Source organism: Microsporum canis, genomic scaffold (genome assembly GCF_000151145.1).
Source record: "Microsporum canis CBS 113480 supercont1.2 genomic scaffold, whole genome shotgun sequence".
Taxonomy (NCBI): domain Eukaryota; kingdom Fungi; phylum Ascomycota; class Eurotiomycetes; order Onygenales; family Arthrodermataceae; genus Microsporum; species Microsporum canis.
In genome coordinates, this window is record NW_003299168.1 from 1,920,145 (window position 1) to 1,942,823 (window position 22,679).

At 48.3% G+C, this 22,679-nt stretch overlaps 7 protein-coding genes across 7 annotated transcripts in view; all 7 read right to left on the minus strand.

Annotated features, from left to right (window-relative positions):
• Positions 1-1,744: 1,744 nt before the first annotated feature.
• On the minus strand, positions 1,745-4,365 carry MCYG_02164 (sulfatase domain-containing protein; the record flags this gene model as incomplete). Its single annotated transcript, XM_002849184.1, has 4 exons — positions 1,745-2,324; positions 2,395-2,595; positions 2,753-4,231; positions 4,337-4,365. 4 exons carry the CDS (start codon positions 4,363-4,365, stop codon positions 1,745-1,747), a joined length of 2,289 nt encoding a protein of 762 aa, XP_002849230.1.
• Positions 4,366-5,637: 1,272 nt separating this feature from the next.
• MCYG_02165 (uncharacterized protein) lies at positions 5,638-6,284 on the minus strand (the record flags this gene model as incomplete). Its single annotated transcript, XM_002849185.1, has 4 exons — positions 5,638-5,649; positions 5,703-5,762; positions 5,829-5,908; positions 6,119-6,284. 4 exons carry the CDS (start codon positions 6,282-6,284, stop codon positions 5,638-5,640), a joined length of 318 nt encoding a protein of 105 aa, XP_002849231.1.
• A 1,192-nt stretch (positions 6,285-7,476) lies between these two features.
• On the minus strand, positions 7,477-9,129 carry MCYG_02166 (argininosuccinate lyase; the record flags this gene model as incomplete). The annotated part of the gene is made up of 5 exons (XM_002849186.1): positions 7,477-7,988; positions 8,046-8,418; positions 8,479-8,647; positions 8,713-9,001; positions 9,078-9,129. The coding sequence occupies 5 exons, from the start codon at positions 9,127-9,129 to the stop codon at positions 7,477-7,479; spliced, it is 1,395 nt and encodes a 464-aa protein (XP_002849232.1).
• Positions 9,130-9,502: 373 nt separating this feature from the next.
• On the minus strand, positions 9,503-11,643 carry MCYG_02167 (fatty acid transporter protein; the record flags this gene model as incomplete). Its single annotated transcript, XM_002849187.1, has 3 exons — positions 9,503-10,663; positions 10,725-11,527; positions 11,601-11,643. The coding sequence occupies 3 exons, from the start codon at positions 11,641-11,643 to the stop codon at positions 9,503-9,505; spliced, it is 2,007 nt and encodes a 668-aa protein (XP_002849233.1).
• Positions 11,644-13,583: 1,940 nt separating this feature from the next.
• MCYG_02168 (extracellular elastinolytic metalloproteinase) lies at positions 13,584-15,540 on the minus strand (the record flags this gene model as incomplete). Its single annotated transcript, XM_002849188.1, has 2 exons — positions 13,584-15,125; positions 15,184-15,540. The coding sequence occupies 2 exons, from the start codon at positions 15,538-15,540 to the stop codon at positions 13,584-13,586; spliced, it is 1,899 nt and encodes a 632-aa protein (XP_002849234.1).
• A 3,705-nt stretch (positions 15,541-19,245) lies between these two features.
• MCYG_02169 (aspartate aminotransferase) lies at positions 19,246-20,651 on the minus strand (the record flags this gene model as incomplete). Its single annotated transcript, XM_002849189.1, has 3 exons — positions 19,246-19,978; positions 20,057-20,532; positions 20,619-20,651. The coding sequence occupies 3 exons, from the start codon at positions 20,649-20,651 to the stop codon at positions 19,246-19,248; spliced, it is 1,242 nt and encodes a 413-aa protein (XP_002849235.1).
• A 569-nt stretch (positions 20,652-21,220) lies between these two features.
• Positions 21,221-22,679, minus strand: part of MCYG_02170 (ATP-dependent permease) — a gene marked incomplete at both ends in the record, with an annotated part of 3,463 nt that continues 2,004 nt past the window's right edge. Inside the window, 2 exons of the mRNA XM_002849190.1 lie at positions 21,221-21,457; positions 21,518-22,540. Of these exons, the coding sequence (XP_002849236.1) occupies positions 21,221-21,457; positions 21,518-22,540 (1,260 nt within the window). The remainder of the gene's footprint in view (positions 21,458-21,517; positions 22,541-22,679) is intronic.

A 22,679-nucleotide genomic window follows, 5' to 3' on the forward strand; every position in this document is an offset into this window, starting at 1 on the left:
AAGCCTCCTCTTGGAAGAATCCGGAGCCTAGAAATGGCACGCATGAGGAGAGATAATCATAGAACCTGCCAGCTTTTGCAGCTGCAAGAATGCGATTAGTAACTCGCTTCCCTTCCCTTACTCCAACTCCGTACTTTAACACCAGAAACACAAAAATAATCAAAAACCCTGTCCCGGGGAAGTAAATTTGCGTTACGACCTGAAGTCCCATTGGACTACGGGAAGAGTAATCCGGCTCCACCTTCCATCATCATGCAGCTCGCAGTGGCCAGTTGGGGCCTGGAGATGGGAAATATGGGTGCATCCATACATGTTCGAATGCCTGCGGTGGCTCACGGCCAGCCTGAAAGGCTTATTATTATCCTTCTGGACAATCAAGCGCTGTCAAAATGAAAGATGGGTAAACAAAACCCGACAAGGCAGGATAAAGCAGGACCACTAGGTCCTCTGAACAACCGACCGACCGGGGGGAGGGAGGGTGGTGCCCAGAGTCAGCTCAGCGAAGGATCTTGTATATAAGTTGCGAAGAACCCTGCCTTTCAGCGTGAGGCTCAAGAAACCTTCCAATCTGCTGGAGAACAACGAAGCATGTACATAGGGATAGGGGCAGTACCCTCTAGAGAGAATAAGTGAGATGGGATATTTTTTTTTTCTTGATCGGAGGGAGGTCCCTGTCGAAGACTCTTCAGCTAGCCTAAGCGATTATGCACGACACAGCTCTGATGATGGACGTTGCCTTGCATCTCCGAGGATGCAGACGGGCCTGGTCTACAGATATAGTATAGTAATCACGGCTGTCAGGGATCATCATCATATAAGGGTCTAAATATCTTCCAGTCAGCGAAATGATAATAAAAGGGTCCTGAATAACGCGGCGTTGATGTTGACTTTTTCACCACAAATAACTACCGTGCAGTCCTACCCTTCCGACGTCCACATCCGCTTCTGCTGGATGACATCGACTTGCTCATTTCCTGTCAGCTGCAGGAGACATGTCTTGTCAGAACAGGCTGGCTGGCTGGTCCGGCCCGGGGTAGACTGCAAGGCCATCCCGTGGTGGATAAAAAAAAAAGAGATAAGGTGGATGGTTTCGAGAGAAATTTCAAATCGCTCCGACTGATTAATAGTCCAAAAGCTACTTAGGCATGACATGCATCGATGAAACGAAGGCCACACAAATACACACACGCACATAGAGCATGTATTAAGCATATAAAAGTCTTGAAATAATTATAATTAAAATATTTTTTTGTCATAATGCCTGTTTTGTTCATGGGTTGGACGTTTTTTATGCTGGCTACATGAATGAACCCTTCTCTGCCTAATCATACAACTCTCCGGAAGTCCCGTAGATTAAATAGTTAGCCACAGCTTTTGATGCATAGATATCTAAACATTCCGACCTGTATAAGTAGAAGGGAAAAAACGCCCCTAACCAAGGATTCAACGCCAATGCTAAGTTTAGTAAAAGAAAAGAAAAATGATAACAACCCTGTCATCAGTATGTGGGAGATATCAGGGGATGATCGAGATGAGACGCTTGATGCACACGCAACTCGAGGAGAAGGATCATAGATTAAAACGGTGATGAGATCGAGAATATTCTCGGCCTTTGCGGCATATAGTCATATCAAAGAACATCGTCGTTGTCGAGTGGGATAATTCGACCGGCGATGGTGCTTCCGGCACCCCCCTGCTCGATAAGAGACCGGCCGTGGGGGCAGCCTCAAGTGGCCAAACGTCATCAATCAGAATCTTCGTGATAATTCCAGAGGTGATGCATCTCCTTCACCCACCAGTGGGCGACTTCATCTGCATCCTTGAGCCACTGTTTGGCATCCACGCCGTGCTTGGACTTCACAGCGGGGAGAAGGTAGCTGACCTTCCATGCACTCAGTGTATCAAGTTCATTTGGATCGGTGTTTAGGTCGCTGAAGACATACTGCGACTCATCGTCGAGAGGTATCACAACGCGCCAGGGTGTTGCTGCAGAGGATACCGAGATCATCTTCCCGCCTGCATTGATGATTGCGATGTTCCAGGATTGGCGACCCTTGTATTTTGGTTTGAAGGGGCGTATGAGTGATTGGCCCTGGTAGTCATGGATGAGATCTTGGGCTATGGAAGTGTCATGAGCATCAAGCGATTTGGAGTTCACGAGAAGGTCAAGAATAGTAGGCAGGACGCTCATCGAGGTTGCGTTTGCTTCGATGTTGATACGAGGGAGAAGTGGATGGCGGAAGATGATTGGGACACGGAAGTTGCTGATGTGGCCATTGTTATATGTTCCCTGAACTGGCGAATCTTCCTCAAATGCTTGTCCGCTGTGACGGGGCTTTGTTAATGCCTTTTTCTCCCTAATTATGATGAAAAAAAAAAAAGAGAGAAACTTACTGGTCTCCCAAAACAACGACCAAGGTCTCGTTGGCAATACCCTTTTCGTCCAGGATACCCAGGATCTGGCCCAGCCAGGCGTCATCGTATCGAACGGTATTTAAATAAGCGTTCAAATGCTCATGGTCCGCCTTTCCTTTCGAGCCAGTATATTTCTCCCGGTCGAATTCATATGGAAGTTTCCATGGGTGATGAGTGGTACTGGTGAAATGGGAAAGAAACAGACGTTCATTATTTTCGATAGCGTCCGTTACAGCATCTCTGATGCATGGCTTCACTTCTTCATCAGGGTACCTAGAGGAGATAGAAAGTCAGCTTCAACCTTCCCGCCTATTCCGTAAACAAGAAAGAAACATACCCGAAATAATTCAGCACAGGTTGCTTAGGAGGATAGTACTTTGATGATGGGTCAGACAGAGTCTCCTTCACAATGACATTTGACAACCCAAGCTGCTCGTTCAACTGGTCTTGCCTATCGTACCCATCAGTTGACGCCTGTATGAACATAGACTTCCATTTCCGCTTCGTGACACTTGGTGGTTCGCCGTTTGAATTATTCTTGTTGGCTCTCGCCTCAAGGCCATCTTTGGCCTGATTAAATAGATTAAGTATATGCGGGATGCATGGCTGGTATACCTTGGTGGTGACTTCTTCCAGGAAATCAACTGGCAGAGGATGGACTCCGCAATGACTGCCTAGAAAACTTTTGGCCGATAGTGTGCTCCCAGTGACGGCACCCATGACGTTTAAACCTCCCATTCCTTCGGCAGCTGGATCTTTCCATACACCATCCGGTATTCCAAAGGCAGATTGATTAAACTTGGGCTGACTCCAGAAACCCTCCCCGGTAATCTGGTGGGCAACGGGAGTCATTTGTGAGAGCAGTTTATTCTTCTCTTCCCTCTCCTTTTCATCATTAGATTCTAGAACAGATTTGTGAAGAAACGATCCTTCACGCATAGGGAACAGGTCTTTACGGGCGCTTTCCATGGTGACCAGCACAACATGAGTGATACGGACAGACTCGTCCTTGAAAGCTTCCTCCAGGCCTTTGTACACCCCAAGATCCAAGTTGGTAATACGCATGGGGTCCGCAACAGGGTTATAGTAATAGGTAGAAGAGCCGTTTTTAGAACAGTCCGATGTAGAGTTTATATCAGCAGACTGTGACTTGTTGGCCCAACGAAAGAATCCATCAGGGAGAGTAGCAGGGAGCCACGCTGGACGCCGGCTACGATAACGTTCAACCAAGTCGTTATCAGCACTCGGTGCCCAGCCCTTGAAGTCACCGTTTGGCTGCTCCCAGTGCTCTGACGAGGTGAGGTTGGACAGTGGGAAGGCCTCGACGTGAGATGAACATCCATCTGGGCTCGAGAACGATTGCGAATGTGAGTGTGGCCGCGAAAACATCTTGAGCATGGCTACCGGGATGGTTGTTGACATAAATCCGTACGGCGTTGATGGCCGGACCAGCAGCAACAGTACCATCGTTGTGAATATTACTATCAAGCACACGGGCTTGACTCTGATACCTCCTTTCTGCGGCTGATCATGTTGGCCTCGCACCGTTGGCAGCATCATGTCCCATTTTGGGCCTGTGAACATCCTCCATACTGCGGACATCCAATACCCAACTTTGTTGTAGAGCAACGGCGTTAAGATCCAGCTCAAGAGCAAAAGAACCATCCCTGAGACGGAGACTTGAAGCAGTCCACTCAGCATTATCCGTATTGCAGCCGGATCGGAGGCGACATTTCTAGCATTATCCCACTGCATCTCAGTTCCAGTGACATAGTAAAATCCGAGCTGTGACGATGCCGCAAAGAATGTGACCGTACTTGGAGACAGGTTAGCAAAGCGCCAAAACAGCATATATGCATATATGTATATATGGGTCGGGAAGAAAAACGCACGAGAGGATGCTCCCTAGCACCAGGCCTACAGCTGGCAAATAACCGCCGCTTCCGCCATGGAGTAGAACTCGACCAACCAGCGCAACCACGCCATCCCAGACGAAGAGGGTCGGCAAAAAGACGACAAAATGTAATAGCGGGACAGAGCCGATGAACTGCAGTAAATGCACACACTTTGAAGCTACAAGTGAGACGACGAGCAACGAGAAGAGGAGGGCACGCGACGGCCGGAACGAAGGGATATTCATAGTAAACGAGCGAAAGGCCGCCAGCCCATCCTCTGCCGTAAGATAAGTCAAATAAACGTGAGGAGTATAGGAACAGAAACAAGCAAAGGAGGCAGAGAAGACCGCAACCGAGCAACCAAGCAACCAGATGTGAAAGGATGGATATACGAAGGGGAAACCGTGAAAAAATATGAACACAGAGGAGGAACAATGACAGCGTTTAAAGTCAATGACAACCCATCCGACCAAAAATCTCGATTCCCGGGCGGCGAAGAAGTGACTTGCTTCAACCAACAAAAGTGGGAGTCCTGAGTATTGGTTATGGAGTCACTATCTCCACCGAGCAATCTCAGACAAGCAACCTTCCGTACGGCAGACTCCGGCCGCAGCTGCCTGACCACACCCACACACACAGCCTCCTCCTCCCTTTCTCTGTCAGCATGCAGCCCTTATTTTTCTGTTATGTTGTTGTAGTTGTAAGCATGGGTTGCACGGAGTAAATAACTACTACGTCTTCGACTCTATACTATATAAAAACGGGTTTGCACGATGTTTTTTCCCTCCTCGAAAGCACGCGTCACATGTCCTAATGGGGTTAGACAGAGAAATAAGGTCGGCGGCCTTGGCATTTTTATAAAACTCTTTTCTTATTTTGCAAAAGAACAAAAAGGGAGGGAAAAAAATAAAATATTCCCGGGCGGTAGGAGATATTAATAGGTGCATACGAGATGCAGGTGTTTGATGATATAAATATACATCTACAGGGTCAAGGAGAGGGACATACAGAAGGAGGCTGTGAGGTGAAGTCGTTGGATGTTGTCCCCAAGAGCAAGCGAGAGTTACATAACGAGGGGCCGGGTTGCTGGCAGGGAATGGGCGATGTACGGGCTGGCCAACCAGTTATTCCCCGAGGCCGCAGGGTGAGAGGAGAGGATTTGACCGGGCGAGGGGATGGGAAAATCGGCTCACGGCCCTCACGTACACGGAGTATGATAAGCCTGATCCTCAGCCAGAGGGCTCTCTCGACGAACAACCTGTGTTGTTTTGTTGGCCACGGAGGAGGATCAGCCTACGAGATCATCTTCGGCTTGCGAACCGATCATCTATATTCGTGACTATGTATACGGGATGGAGTATTAGCGCCGCCCCTGTGGGGGTATATACATACAAGTAATGAATAAGCAGTGTGGATAAGGCGATGAGACACGTCCACGCGTTCGAGCCTCGACTGCCGTCCCCCTTATTAGCCTGTTTAGCCTTGCCCAGAAGGTCGTGGAAGACACGGTTGACTGACCTCGACATCCTCCGTTGCAATATAAAATATCGAAAAAAATCCTGTCTGTCTTTCCTCCTGTGCGACTCTAGTGCGTAATTCTGGCGCATCAAAGGGTTTGTCAGATTACTCTGTGCATGTTTTGGCCAATGCCGTGGTCTGACAAAGATTTAGGGGTCTTCAAGCTTTTAATATTTACTCTGTGCTGTTTAATCAGTTTCCGTTGATGTCACTCTGCCCCACGCAATAGCACGGAGTAATACAGAGTACGGAGTACATAGGTTAAGGTGTCATCAAATGTGCCAACACACTGGCCCATTTCTTTTTGATGTATTTGGCCTGGCAAGTGATTGTTTTATCGCCCCAATCGAGAAAGTGGATGGAGAAGTCTTCGAGACCGATAAACGTTGTCTGATAGGTGGGAATGATGACCGCTCCAGGTGTCGGGGGCTCATAGACAGGCTTGCAGTTTGGCATGTCGCTGTGGACCAGACTCAGACCAGTTATATGTCAACCTCTGATTGCTTGCATGCTAAATCAGCTGTCACACAGATATCCGAATGGCCTGGCATCAACTCGCCTCCTCGCCCTTCTATGTAATTATATAAAATCGTATATGTAAAAGATTAATATGTTAAACTAGGTCTTTCTTAAGGCTGGTATTGTCTTCACAAGATACGATGTCGACTCCCTTGACCAACATACTCTGAAGGCGGGAGTCCTCTAAGAATGCGTCAATTCATCTCCATGATAAAGATACACCTTGGTGACGGCCCCCAAGTAACTCATTGCAACACTTGGCAAGTCTAGAAGGTCTTGTCGCCCCGCAAGCGATTTCTTCCCAAAGGACATACGGGACAACCTCAACGGGCACCTTGAAGACAGACTTGGTACTAATTTTTCTCATCACTGGGGTTACCTAGACCATACAGCTCATCGCTATCAAGGTTATCTTCTATCGATAACGATGATAATAAGTTTGGTCACGCCAAAAGAACGTATAGTTGAAGTCAGGTTAAACGTCCACAGCCTCTGGTTAGGTAGAGAGAAACATCTTGTAATCCATGCCTGCCTGTTGGCATCTCCATACTACCCACCCATGGAGAGCCTCCTCATCAGCAGAGCATGGTGTGCCGCTCGATGGCTGCACTGTGTCAGGGGACATACTTCCGTACTAGCCACGGAGAATACATGCTTGGTGAAGAACAGCATAAAAGATTGTTATCCTTCTGACTAACTTCATGGCCTTATAACCATGATACAAGTCTCATTGGCCCGAAGAGCCTTTCAACTAGCGCTAGGGCGGTATAAAAGCAGGGTCCTAGTACTACTATGTATGATTGTAAGTATTAACGTTTGTTAGGGGCGAACAGCAGCTGAGATGTTTGTTTCAGCTCGACGCTGTGCGATGACATGTGTGATTATGAGAGGATACTGACAGAAAATCTCTTACATAGTAGTTAGTTATATAATTAATGGCACCAAAGTTTTGGAGTTTTATCAAATTTATAGTATTTCTTTTTTTCATTTGTCTATTTTTGTGTAGAAGCGGCGTACATATGTAGACCCCTCTACGCCATGACATATGCCCGGGATTTCTTTCATGTAGTCATTAATTCGCCATTATTCGTAACTATACGCACCCGAAATGTATATCCCAGTCACCAGTTTACAGTGACTTTCTCAGCGTCTCGATCTGCTTCAGGACAGCTGATTTGCTAGTACCGCCAATGGCGGACTTGAGCTCAACGGAGCGCTCATAGTTGAATACCTCCAATACGTCATCGCCAATTCGCTCATCGACACCCTTAAACTGAGAGAGAGTCAACTTGTCCATAGGAATGTTCTCCTTCTCCGCCAACGCAACAACGCGGCCAGAGATATGATGAGTTTCTCGGAATGGAACACCCTTGCGAACCAAGTATTCAGCAAGGTCAGTAGCGAGCATGTCGGGGCTTAGAGCTGCAAGCATCTTCTCGGGGAAGACTGTGAGCGTTGCGAGGACACGAGTTGCGATCAAAACACTGTCCTTGACAGTCTTCATGCTTTCAATCATCGGCTGGACACTCTCCTGCAGATCCTTGTTATAGGTAGATGGGATACCCTTGATAGTCATGGTCAGGCCGGCCATACTGCCAAAGAGTCGTGCCGACTTGCCGCGAAGCAACTCGAGAGAGTCACCTAGATGATGTCAGTATATCTACAGAACTGTAATCAATATAAAGAATGAAGCCTTACAGTTCTTCTTCTGTGGCATCAGCGAGCTACCGGTGGTATATGCATCGGATAGCCTGACGAACCCAAACTCAGTCGTGCTATAGATGATCAAATCTTCGCTCCAGCGAGATAGGTGCAGCATCAAAGTCGACGCCCACTGCAGAGCTTCGAGGATGAAATCTCGGTCTCCAACACCAGCCATGCTGTTCAGAATCAGGCCTTCAAATCCAAGTTCTTCTGCCATAGCAACTCTGTCAATTCCAAACGCATTTCCTGCAAGAGCACCGCATCCAAGTGGGCACTTGTTGACGTGCTTTATTACCTCGCGGAGGCGTTCGAGATCGCCGAGGAATGCAGAGCCGTAGCTAAGCATCCAGTGACTCCATCGTACAGGCTAAAGAAATTGTTAGTTATAACATAGGTAGGCCATAGATGTATGATGGATGCACCATACCTGTCCACGCTGAAGATGGGTGTAGCCTGGCATCAAATAATCAATATCCAAGGCAGCACGATCGGTGAGGATAGTGAGCAGCTCAACGAGGAACTTCTCAGCCTCACGGAGCTCGTCTCGGAGCCACATTCGCAAGTCCGTCGCAACCTGGTCATTTCGGCTCCGGCCTCTATTAAAACCACACATTAGCCTTACCCCTACAGCTCAATGATGTAAGTATGTGGGATACCCTACGTGTGGAGCTTCCCCGCAATATCCTTCCCGATGATCTCTCCCAACCGACGCTCGTTGGCGGTGTGAATATCCTCATCTACGCCATGCTGGATAACGAATTTACCATCCTTCCACTCTTGAAGCACCTGCGTCAATCCCTTTTCGATGGCGGTGAACTCCTCCTTGGTAAGAATGCCGGTTCCAACGTTGGCACGAGCAAAGGCGATTGAACCTTGGATGTCCTGGGCGTAAAACACCTTGTCGAAATTGATTGATTCGTTATAAGTGACCATCAACGGGTCAAGCTCCCCTGTTGAAGAGATCAGCTATCAGTATCGTGAGAGGTATCTAGAGCTCATTCCTGGATGTGTCAAGTGTCCGCTTACCAGAGAATCTGCCACCCCAGAGCTTGGTTGCTTTCTGTGCTGAAGCCATCATTACAGTGTAAGAGGGTCAATTGATCGTTATCTCCAGGCCTGAGCAGTGCTGGTCCTTATATGTTCGCTGGGACTTTGTCGACTTGTTGACTTGACCCCATGGAGGGACGCCCTTTTGATGACTTGGCTCCACCACGTGAAAGCTGCGCTTATTTTTTACCTCTCGTTGACTTTTTTATTGGTTAGGTAATGAGACGAGGACATGAGTTTTACGCCGTCAACAGCTGGATCACGCGAGGTTGAAGTCTACGAGGAAGATGACAGTCGAAGGGCGTATGGAATATGGTAGAGAGGTTGAAAGGAGTGTCTCATTTGGTATTATATAACATATAGAATACTCAGTGATGCAGTAAATATATGTAAATATATACATCTCACAGCTTAACCTGGCCAGCATTGAGCTTCTCCCAGTCCTTCTTCTCAAAAGGCACATACATCTTGCCTCTCAGCCAGTAAAGCAGGTCCTTGCTGTTCTTGCTTTCGAGGACGTTAGGATCAACTCCCTCTGCCCGCAGTGTAGTCTTCTGCTGCTTGTTGTTGCCCGTGATTTCCAACGCACGAGTTATACGGAGGAACAACGGGGCTGCATACTTGGGCAGGTTCTTGGTGACATGCTCGCCTAGCGAGGATAGGAAGGCCGCTGACGGCTCCAGCTTTTCGGCATTGGGATCAACTCCATTCATTACCAGGGCGGCGCAACCAGCACGGCCCTCATGGTGAGGCAGTAGTACTCCATATACATTCGTCTCGTAGACCTGAGGGTGAGATCCGACGACCTCTGCGACCTCGTTAGTTGAGACGTTCTCACCACGCCATCTGAACGTGTCACCGATGCGGTCTGAGAAGAACCAACGTCCCTCGGGATCATAGCGAATGACGTCGCCGGTGCGGAACCAGGCGTCACCTTTCTTGAAGACATCCCGTATGATCTTGGAATTGCTGGCGCCTGGGTTGTTGAAGTAGCCCTGGAATTTATCCTTTATGTTCTGCGCATCAAGAACGTACAGGAGCTCGCCTGGCTCGCCTCTGGGCATCCTCTTACACAGTCCAGTCTTTGGGTCTCGCCATGGCAACTCCGTGTCATGATCCAGCTTGACGATGACCGCACTATTACCCAGAATAAGGTCAGCAATCGAACCCGACCGGCCGATTGACCCTGCAGTAAAACTGTTGGATGAAAGATTCCATAATCCAGACGTCGATTCGGTCGCAGAGTAAAGCTCCCCTATCGTTGTGATCCCAAATCGCTCCTTAGCCTGTTCCCAAACATCCGGTCGCAGACCATTTCCAAACGCCAGTCGAACATTATGTTTCTTGTCGAGATCCTCACCGGTATGAGGGTCTCGCCTGGCTGGGCTGGCCAGGAGATAGCGCATAGTCTCTCCGACATACTGCACAACCGTGGCGTTGCAGTCTCGTACATCGTCCCAGAAATGGGAGGCTGAGAATTTATGGCCAATGGCAAGACTGGTTCCACTAGCCAGGCAGCCAACAAAGCCAAGGACAGCGGCTGTTGAATGGTAGAGCGGCATACACTGGTTTAGGCTGTTAGGTCTCGATATTGTTTAATAACCGGAAGAGGAGCTTTACACGTACCGTGTAAACGCGGTCAGACTTCGACAGCCCCAGCCACCTAGAAACAAAAGTTCCTGCCAGCAGTAGCTTGCCCCAGGAGATGATAGCTGCCTTGGGAAGTCCTGTGGTACCACTTGTATAAATGAGAATACCAGCATCGGACCTTATTTGATTTTGTCTATCCGTATCGGGAGCTCTCCAGGGTTCACTCTGTAAGATCTCGGCCTGCAAGCTCTCGTCGTGGAATACAACCTCCACAGGGCCACCTTTCTCTCTGAAATCAGGAGCGCCTAGCTGTTCGACTAATTCCTGCGGAACAGCGCCCCTGACCTCGTCATCTACCAGAAGCAATCTTGTAGTCGATACCTTGACGCAGTGGGCCAACGGAGCGGCCGTCAGGTTATAATTTATAAACGCAGGGAGTGCGCCAACGCTCCATAAACCCATCCAGATAAATATGAACGTTGCAGAATTCATAAAATCAATCGCAACGACCTCTCCCGGCTTGACGTTATGAACGTTCCTAAACCAGTTCCCATAACGAAGAGCCGTGTCGTACGTCTGTCTGTACGTCCATTCCTTGCCCTGGTATACGATGAAGACATCCTTAGCCCTCTTTGGGTCCAAAGCGAATTCCTCCAGCAGGTAGAAATGATTCCACTTGTTGCTTCTGTCTCGAAGAGCTCCTCGTATAAGTGATCTTGCATATATGGAAATAAGTCCCAGGTCATGCGATATCCCTAGCTTCGCGTTCAGGTAGGCAAACGTTGCAGCAGCAGCGGGAGCTGCGACTGCTAGCGGCATATTCGGTAGGTCCGGAAGTCCTTTTTTAAAGATAAAATAATCCGATCAGCTCTCGGTATCGGTCAGGAGAAGGGATTCACAGCCATCTCATACCTGCCATTGAGGCCATGTTGCCTATCTGTTCGAGAATACTCATGGTTGGGAGATGGATAAAAGGGTGACCGTTCTGTCCGGTTATATGGCACAAAGGTGGCAAATGTCAGCTTAATGGGACCTTTGCCCTTGTCCTTCCCTAGTTTTTCGCCCAGAACAATCTTCCCAGCTGAAGATAAGAGCCAGAGCCCGCTGTGCAGATGGATAACATGATGCGATCGGACTGTGTGTATGAAGTAGTATATATATGTAGTAGTATGGGGAAAGGGGGTTGGTGCGTGCCGTTGGAGGTCCAAAGTCGCGCGTGAAGAGAGAAACCTCGGCAAGTTTAAAAAGTCATCCCAAATAAGAAAAGAGAACGTCTTGTCTTTTCGGTTGCTTTCATGGGGAAAATCATCGCCGTGGGGAAGAGAATCTCCAGGGTCAAAGAGGCATGTGATGGGATTTTATACGAACGCCCAGTAAGCATAGTTAACATGCCGTTGTTGACTGGTGTCTTTGGGCTTTAGGTGTGGTCTTCATGGTCAGTACTTGATTACTGCCTAACTACTAGATAACTATGTTTCTCGACTTATTATATGCCTGGGAGATCAAGGGCCATGGCAGTCACTGGTAAGGTAAGTTTACTGGCATTCCAGAGCCCTTGTTTCTTCTCTCTCATTCGAACTTATCTTCTTCTCCAGGATTTCATCCTTAGGCAATCCAGCGCCATCAAAGACATGCCTACTTGGTGATTCTCGGAAATTCAGCTCGAAAAGTACCATCCAAAGAGAGACCAAAGCCGATTCCTTCAATATTTCCCTGGAAATCTTGAGAAATCCGGCCGTTCTTTGGTAGTCTTCGTGAACTTCAAGTCAACCGATTCGCATGGATATAAAATGATGAATAGAGATACTGCAGGCCAACTGGTGTTTACCATCGATATCTAAAGTATAGTATTAGATATACTTGATAATAGTAACTCTCTGGAAAACGTCTCTGCATATGGCCCATCAATCTGCTTGTAGTCACTTTGACAGACTCATGCTCTCGCGGCTAAGTATGCATTTCCACCTAGTAAGGATGGGGCTGAATAAGAGCGGGTATATACAATATTCAGCAATATTCTCATCCAAGGCACCTCCAATGAGAGAAGGAAACCTGTGTTAGCATATGTTACATACCATCTCTCGTCATTGTGCACTTGTGAGAGCATCTATATACACCTCTTCTCCGAGGTCATATATCATCCTCAAACATTCCGCGATGCATCTTTAAAAAGAGGTGAACTCATCAAATACTGCTTTCTTTGCGGGTGCCAGTTGGGTATAAGAAATGAACCACTGTGGATGAGGTTTGCAGGCAACCGTCTCGGCATGGATGAGTATCTTCTTGACAAAAGACTTAGCAAAGCTGATTCTACAAGTAAAGAACGGTTCTGGGATACTCTTGACCTCTAAATGGAGCTTGTCCATGCTAACTTACAACATTCCTCACTAATCCTGCACTTGTATCTCGCTCCCGAGTTTCGCCAGTGATGTCAGGGCTACCCCTGCATATTTCCCCTTAAATCTTTATTTGAATGACGTTCTTGTACTTATACATAGTGCAATATAATTGCCGTGGTCAATCAAGACGCCTACAAAGAAAATGAGTAAGGTGGAAAAGCAAAGAAGGATTACAGAAGTACTCGGTACGCCCGAATCTGGCACATCTGGACAATTTCCCATGTTGGTGTGAAACACGCTGGAACAGTGGAGCACTATATCCCTGTTGCTAGTACCGAGATTTTCGAGTACCACGTATAATGACACATCGATATAGACTTGTTACCTTGGACTACTTACTCCGTACTGAAAGAGGAGAGAGAGATGAATGAATTCAAATGAATTGAAAATTCAATTGATGCTAACTATGTACAACCTCTTGCCTGTCAAAAAACTATGTACATGAAAATGGCGAAGAGATAAAAAGGGCAGGTTAATACTCCATATTGCGTTAGATTTAGCAGCCAGAGGGCATGTCGAAGTTGTTGGTGTAGCCCTTGCCGGGCTTAGTGTTGGAACCGAGACCACGCTTGGCAAAGGCCTTCATGAGAGAGCACTTGTTGGCACCCTTGGTGAGAGCCATATCGGCATCGATGATGGCATCACGGGCTTGCATGAAGTTGGGGTTGCATGGCATGAGGGTCATTCCGTCAAGGACGAGCTTCATGGCAAGGGTGCGACCGTCAGTTGGGACACCGTCGACCATCTTTGGCATGACATTCTTGCCCATACCGTGGTCATCGATCAAGTTCCACAGGACGTCATAGAGGATGGTAGCCCAGACGGTACCGATGCCGTGGACCTCTCGCATGCCCTTCACATCAGCATAAGTGTAGGGGTTGGTCTGCATGTTGGTAGAGTATGGGTATTCACGGATACCACCCTTCTGGTTGGCAGCCCATTCACCCATAGTGTAGTCGGTATCATGAGTGTCACCCTGCTTGAGACGAATAGCAGTGGCGTAGAAGTCACCCCAGCCCTCACCCATACCACCGGCCTCGAGATCGTTCAAGCAGTTGGAGTTGGCTGGACCACCGCAGAGACGGTTGGAGAGACCGTGAGTGTACTCGTGGATAACAATACCAGCCTCGAGGTCACCGTCGCGCTTTGGCTTGGAGGTGGTCCAGGTGTACATTCTCATACGACCAGGCTGGCCGTCTGGCGGAGTAGCGAAGTTGGCGTTGTTGGTACCAGATCCGTCCTGGGCGTTGCAGATAGCGAAGTCGTTGCCCTTGCCTCCCTTGTTGCCGTTGTTTACCTGGAAGTTACCTGCCTCCTCAGTGAATCCAAGAGAATAGAGAACGTCGTGGAAGGTGTTGGTGGTGTAGAAGAGCTGGGTGATGGCGAAGTCCTTGTAGTCCTCTGGCTCCATCTGGTCGCTGTAGTCGTAGACAAAGCTGAGCTGGGGGCTGTCTGGGCGGTAGTTGTTCTCCCACTGGGAGCCACCGCTTGGGTTGTCCTGAGCAGCAACGTTGTTTCCACGAGTGACGGTGTAGTCCGTCTTACCATCACCGTGCCAGGTGAATGGAGAACCACTGCCAGTGGTGTTCCATGGGTCCTTGATCATGGAGGGCTGGCCCTCAGTTGGGTCGTTGAGACCGAAGGCGAAGACCTTGTAGTCGGCGGAAGCGACGTAGTCAACAACGTTGTGGACGGTCTCGGACTCCTTGGAGTCGACGTAAGAGAGGAGCCAGTTGTCACCGACATCAGTCTCGACTCTCCAGGTGAGGTGGAGGTTGCCATCCTTCTGGATGTAGACGAGCTTGGCCTTTGGCTCAGAGAGAGCTCCAGAGGTACCCTCGAACTTGAAGGTCTCGACTTCATCCATTGGCATAGCCTTAGCACTCTCTGGCTTGACTGGGATCTTCAAGGTCTTGATAGCACCGTGGAGAGCCTTGACGGGGTCAGAGTAATCACGCTTGACCATTGGGTTGGTCTTTGGCATCTCTCCCTGGTAGAAGGAGTTTCCGAAGGTGAAGACCTTGCCATCACGTCCAATCTATTGAAATTATAAGTCAATGGAATCATATACAACGATTGAATAGGGTATAACTCACGTTGACGTTGAAATCGGCATTGTCAATGTCGATGTCGTGGGCAGTCTGCTTGAAGTGGACGTGGCCGATGCCGTTGGTGCCAATGTAGTGGTCCTTGACGGTGCGGAAGGTCATGTTGGGGAAAGTGCTCTTGACCAACTTGGTAGCAGTGGCAACGTAGTCGTCATCCTTGGAGTAGGCAAAGGATTGAACCATCTGGGAGGTGGTCTTGTGCTCGTTGTACTTGGCCGTCGAGGTGAAACGGTAAGCGTTGACATCGATTCCACGGGGGCTGAGGGCAGTTTGTGGACGGGCTGGGTGACCAGCAACGCCCAAAGGCAAGGCTACTGCGAGCCCAGCAAGCAAAAGTCCGTGCATGTTGCCTGTCTTTCAGAGAATACCTGCTTCACTGAACAAACACAAGAAAAAAAAGGAGAGTGTAAGGTAGGATGTGAAGAGAGTCAGATTTGTTGTTCGAGTGAGGAACTCTGGCTTAATTCTTCCAAGAGGGACTTTTTCGAGGACATCTTCAACCTCTTATATAGAGCTGTTCAACCCTTGCTAATTCCATATAAGGGTCTTATCCATCTTTGCCGTGATGGGTCTCCCGGTCTTGTGCCGTGGTATCAATGGTCCTGAGGGGTATATTTTCCCTTTGATGTTTCCTCGTGAGCCCAACCAACCAGTATGCAGGCATGCAAGGCTTTTCCCACCCAGCCAAGAGAGCTTGATTGTGCTGGATTGCGTCTGATGGGATGGAGGAACCTCCCCGCTCATCTCGGTCCGTGACAAACCTCATCATATTCAGAGGAGGCGAAGGAGTGAGAACGGAGCATAACTTGATAATTAGACAGGCCCTGTCCTTGCTCGCCAAGCAAGGGGAGATATATGTATAATATTATACGGGGTTTTCTGCGCTAACACTGGCAAGCTAACGCAGCTTCAGCCCCGTCGATCGTCTGAGTCGGTCATGCCGAGGTTTGCTCTCATTCATATCAGGTCCTAACCAAACGTGCTGGTCCATATATCAAACATCAGGACCGTATCCTGGGAATTATCAGGTCACAGCCCGCTCCATTCTCGCCCCATAATGGAGCTTGTACTCCGCAGAAGGCCAAAAGTAAAGAAATAATGTCATCCAGGCGAATTTCTCTGTTCGCCAGTAATTGCAGTCATGCGGCCGATTTCCTTTTGCCTCCGCTAATATTTTTCTTTTCTCATTGATGATACCATATGTACAGCTCAAATGTAACTTGTGAGCCTTGCAGGTGTTCATTGGCAGGGCTTTCTCGAGTCTGGGGGATCGCAGCGTAGATCACCGTAGGGGGTGGCTCGAAAAAGAGAGACAGGAGAGAGACACGACAAGAGACAGGATGGCTCCTTCGTACGGCTGGGCTCGGACGAGAAGGTGGTATTCTCTGTGTCTGTCTCTCTGTCTCTCGTTTGGTCCTCCTCATCATCCTTCGGGTTTGCTTGGGAGTGTTGTGGTTTGACAGGATGATCGCTTCATGGGCGTCTCATCGCCTGCCCCTTTCTGTGTTGGCTTCCGCTTCATACGAAGCATGCTAGTGTTTGAGATGGCACAAATGCCGGTGCTAAGCTTGCATGGTACCTGAAAGCTTACTCTCTCGTCTAGAAAGAGAAGAACGAAGAAGAGAGAGAGTCGCAAGTTGATGGGCGTTGAGCGTAGATCTGGATGGAGAAGAAAGATTTCGACTGGGATGTTCAATTCCTTGTTCAAAAGCCCCTTTTTTCCCTTCTTGGCCTTCGTCACTCCTCGCATGCTAACAACCTGCTCGCATCCATGTCAACCACTCTTTAGCTTCCTCCTTGGGTGTACATAGATGAGATGTTCAGGAACGACGAGACGACGTTGAACCTGATCTACGAACCTCTTTTGTCTAGATCCATCCACGGTCCACCATATATACAGACCAATATAAACCATCTATACAGCTCCGGACTCTAGCTACCACACAGTACATCCAACGCCTCGACAGGCACATCTACTTGGCAACATCGACAGCTCGCATGTTCTGTGGGGAAGGCGGGGTATAAACCTCACTGTTCGACCAGGCCTCGTCTGTGGCAAAGGCTCTCTGGAGAGAAGATAATAATATCTTCATCGTGAGTTCAAAATGCATGTCGGGATGCATGCACTAACCATCTATCAGGTCGTATTATCCCGGCTGGGCATGCATGGCAGATATCCCCATGGCATGATAGAGAAGATAGGAAGATGCCCGATACATCTATCCATAGATAGTACTTGTACGGAAGGACGAGGCGTTTCCTTCTAGAAAAAGGGGGACTTCTGGAAGGCTTCCCCGTATTCCTATATGTCTATCCTTATTATCGATTGTCCTTTCTCGGATATGAGTCTGTTGCAACCCTATATCTCGATCTCCTGCTTTGAATATACATCGACTTTTATTGGCAGAACCTATATACTTCCCACTATAAAAGTCCGGTGGTCGGTGCTATTGCACTGGTTTGACTTGCATGGATCTCTCATATCCACATTTCTCTCCGGTTTAAATTGATTTCCCGGGGGCCCCAGACCACTTTTGGCTTTTCCTATTTACCCCTGGCCGTGCCAATGCACACAAAGACATGTGTCAAAGCTGGGGGCGGCAGCGAGGATGGTTATATCCTGCAACAGGCTCTCACATTCCTCAAGAGGCGATCTTCTGGGCATCATATTTGGCTTGAAATGGAAGGACAAGAGAGATTCTGATCCCGCTTAAGCATTCGGAAACTCCCGGCTTATGCTTAGAATCTGGGGAGCATACATTCATAGTAGCAACCCTTCAACTCAATGAGGGTAGAGCTAACTTCACCATCCGCTCGTCCGTAAAATTCCCCAGAATAAGGTATCCTCTCTTGGCCACCCGCCTCGGCATGCTTGAAACTCGCAATGAGATCCCATCCTAACGCTTCAGAGACCATACCCTGCCATTATTAAGGCTGATACCAAAAGATACACAGATATCATTATATCCTATAGCCAAGGCGGAGGGGGACCTTAACGTGGCGATTATATTACAAGCAGTTATATAATATGGGCGGAGTCAGGATAAGATGAAGCAGTATCAAGGGCCGCCGAGAAGGAGTATCATCTGGTAACTGCTTCTTGTCTCAACCAGGGCCCTTGAACGCCACGGATGCCCTTGCAACAAACGGCCAGCACACCCTCCGATGCTCTCTTTTCTTTTCTCCTCCCCCTTAAAAAATAGCCGCCCCCTAACTTATACTCTCGTGTCGCTTACCTAGGCGACTGCTAAATATTCCGGTCAGCCGCAACACACGAAAGACGTGCATGCGGGAATATATATGCGATATCTCAACTCCAAAAAGACCTACTATGTATAGAAGACCGGCACCACTTTCCCGATGTCCAAGATGGCCATCTCTGCCCAACTTATCCTGCCGTCACCTGCCATCCGTGTCGATCAGCGCTGGCTCAGCCCCCCGTCTCATGCACATCACTTGGAGGCTAAGATATCCTTCTAGAAAGCGATCGACAAAACCTCTTCGACAGTTCCTCGCATGTTCTTCTTCTTTTCCCCAGAGTGCCTCGTATTATCAAGAATGGGACGCTTCAAATGCCCCGTCCGCCTGTCTTTACCGCAGCCAACCTTGCTGCTCCGTCCGGGTAAACAATTTATGACTCGTGGATAATTACTATATGTCGATATGTATATACCAGCCGGCGATCGTCAGAAGGTCATACTATGCATACTTTCTCAATATCCGGCTCAGATGACTGAGTTGATGGGCGAGAAACCCGCGTCCTTCCTTTACACCGCAGAGGGCATGACCATCGTCTGCGAGAAGGGAGCTCTCTTCAGCAACTCTCCGGTCACTCTCGTTTGGCAAACGGCTCTTTCTTGGAAGCGAGAAAGCTTCATGGCAGATAGCATGGAGGTTTAAACGACGCGGACAATGCTTATACGACGCCGTTCGTCCTTGAGGCATCTCCGATGGCCCAAAGAGCCGAACCATAAATATAAATATATACTACTATGTATAGTATACACAGTCAAAAAAGGGTTGGCCAAAAAGAAGAGAGTACCATAGGTTCTATCGTATCGCAAGCTTCCGACCCGCCAACGGTATATTCTCATAATCCTCCGCCATGAATTCCTTCAACAGGTCCAACCCCATCTTAAACTCGTCAGGATCAATCGCGTACCCAATACGAACATAGCCCGCAAATTTGCCTGGGCCAAAGCCCTGGTCTCCAGGAACTAGCAGCACGCCTTTCTTCTGGAGTAGCTGATGGCAGAGCTCGAGGTCGTCCACAGGCTTCCCCATTTTAGAGAACTTGACGAATGCAACGCTGCTAGCAACCGGCCTTGCCCACTCGCAGGCCCACTTGTGCTTCTCAACAAACGACTCGAGAAGGACTAGATTCTCTCGCGCGAGATCTGTGTTCTTCTTCAGCAGAGCATGCAAGCAATTGCCATCCAGAGCATATGCAGCCACCGCTTCATCAAGCTGGCTGACGGCAATGGTAGTGTACGCTCGCAGGTTCGTGCACTTGTCGATAAGTTTCCTGTTACGAGATGCGATCCAGCCAACGCGGATGCCAGGTAGCGAATAGACTTTGGACATCGATCCGGTTACTACCACGTTGTCGTAGCCCAGAGAAAGTGCTGAGGGCGGGAACTCCTTGTCTCCAGGGTGGATAGAGTGGAATAAGGGCCTGAAAATTTCATCACTGAATACAACGATAGAATGTTCCCTGGCAAGGGCGATAATTTCGAGCAAGGTTGAGCGAGGAATGATTGCACCCGTGGGATTCTGTGGGTTGCTGATTGACATAAATCTTAAGCGAGTTTTTTCATTTACCAGATAGGGTATATATTATATATTATTGGGAAGGTCTTACTTTAGCACGATCATCTTAGTATTCGGTTTGATGAGCGCCTTTAGCTCTTCAACGTCAAGTTTCCACTTGTCATCTTCCTTTGAATTCCATAGACTGACATCCGCGCCGAGAGACTGTGGGACAGCATACAACAGCTGATACGTGGGATAATGAACGATGACATGATCACCAGGCTGGCACAGCGCCTGGAAGACCAGGTAGTTGGCCAGAGAAGCGCCACTGGTGATAGTAATATTCTCAATTGGCAGCGGAAGAGGAGTCTTGACGGAATAGAGGCCAGCGAGCATCGACCGCAGCGCCTTCGAGCCCGCCATTTCACCATATCCAAGGCATCTTGACAGAAGCTGCGTGGGCAGAGGACCCTCGTTCGACTCTGACTTGTCTTCAGATAGCTCCTTTAGCTCATGTATCGACATGGGCTTCGCGCATGAGCTGGAGAGATCATATTTTGCATCTGTAGCTTTAGTTTCAATCCACTAAATGGGAGTTAATACGTCGCAATCTATTGTTAGTTTTTAGTCCTTTCCAGCCTGCTTTGGAACAGATAATAATATTTACATACTCGATCAACAGCAAGACACTCGATCTGAGCCATGTTGCATTATTCCTTACGAGGTGGCTGGTGTTTAGTGAAGAAATGAGGTTAGAATAACAAGTTTCAAATGTTAGATATGAAGACGTTTCTAGAAATATTCACATACCTAGGTTATGATCCCCCACCCCTCCTATTTCTTCCGCACCACTCAAGGGCGGGGCGTACTCTGTAGGGCTTCCTCAGCTATTATACGAGAACCGACTCATATAGTAGCATCTTGTTCGTATATAAAATGATAGCTTTACATCGAGAGATGAGATACCTGATTCATGACAAATAGATAGCATTGACCAAAAATGGCCCAGTCGAGGAAACATAACCAAGGTGGATATAGATAATATTCTAACAGATCATCGTTCTATCGTATAAAAGCGTCATGTATGACCAGCGAAAGGACAGACAAAAACTGACAGACGAGCAATCGAAGTGCGCTGGCAATATATTATGAGAGTTGCCGAAGCCAGATGATATATACAACGATGTCCAAAAAGGAGGAGAGAAAAAAGAACTAAACGCCTAATAAACGAAATGGTCCTTTGCTCTGAATAACAAGATTCCAGGCTGGTCTCCTATCTCCTTTCAACAAGCAAGAAGTGCATGGCTACATAGGCCATGACGATGGAAACGCCGGAGATAACGCCTAGACCGGCGACATCGCTCCACAAGGCGAGGTTGTTGAAACCAAAGGCACTTAAGATAGAAGCGCCTGGAACTTCAATATCAAGACCATACTTATGGTCAATAAGCGTGAGATATGTGACCTCGTTAACAATGAGGCCTTCAAAAGCGTAGTGGAAGATGGATAGCTGACGCGGCATAACGGGTTAGTAAAAATGTTGCCTCACAAAGATTTGAGTAGAACTTACAGTTTGCAGCCATAGTGCCGAAGCTGGAATCGCATTGTGGTTGAGTAGTAAACCGGCAAATAAGAGACTGAACAACATCACCAAGCTACCAATCAAGTTCGCGACGCCTGGGTCTCGGAAGACGATACCGATAAACAAGCAGATCCCCGCCGCAGCGAGATTAAAGAGAACAAGAATGAGAATGAATTTCGAGAATTCCGGCCAGTCCGGGATAAGTCCCACCATGGGGTATACGATCATACCCATTATAATAGGAGGGATCAATCGCAACGGTATGATATCGAACATAACCTTGGCCGTGAAGTAGGTAATTGGAGCGTAATATCCATTGGCACGTTCTCGGACGAAGAGAAGTCGTTCAGAGGAAAATACAGTCAAACTTGTCAGTGTGCTGAAGCCAAAAAGGGCAAGGAGGAAGAAAAACAAGCCGAGGCGGTTCTGGAAGCCTTTGATATCATCTGTGAGGCCGTAGAAGAGATACCCGGATAAAACTGCAAGGAGAATAGCGGTTGCATAATGAGTGAGCATAAGCATTGGGTTCCGGTAAAGATTTTTCCAGGTACGGCTGGACAGAATAATGAATTGTCTTATGAGGCCGACTCTGGCGTATCCCGTCATTTGGTTGGCGGTGATATCATTGGTTTGTTGCGACGAATTAACCTGTCCATTTGCAGAAAGAGCTTCTTGAACGGAGGCAGATATCTCTTCACGAATGGAGTTGGCCACATTTGAGTTAACATAGTAAGAAACGAGGACGTCAAGATCTGTGGCATATCCGGATGCGATGGGAGGAAGATGATCTGGATCTTCTAGGATTTGTGGAGGAACTTGGCCTTGTTGTTTAGACAGTGGTAGCCATTGTTGAGCACGCTCGGCTAGACTCATGACATGGCTGTCTTCATTGTCCGTTTGCGGGTCTGGTGGCGACTCAAGTCCCGATCCCCTCTTGCGAGTGTAGAGCTGTCTGTCCTGACGTTGCTTTAGAGATGAACGCCGTTTGTCCTTTGGCCTCAGCAGTGATTCCTGAGTACTGTCGACAGTGCTATTGTTATCAATGCTAGCGTTGGAAGCGCTAGCAACTGACTTCACAGCTCTTAGGCTACTAGAGGCCGTCCGGAAGTTGTTGTCATGTGCGTCAACATTAATAGTCGGTCCTCTGCGG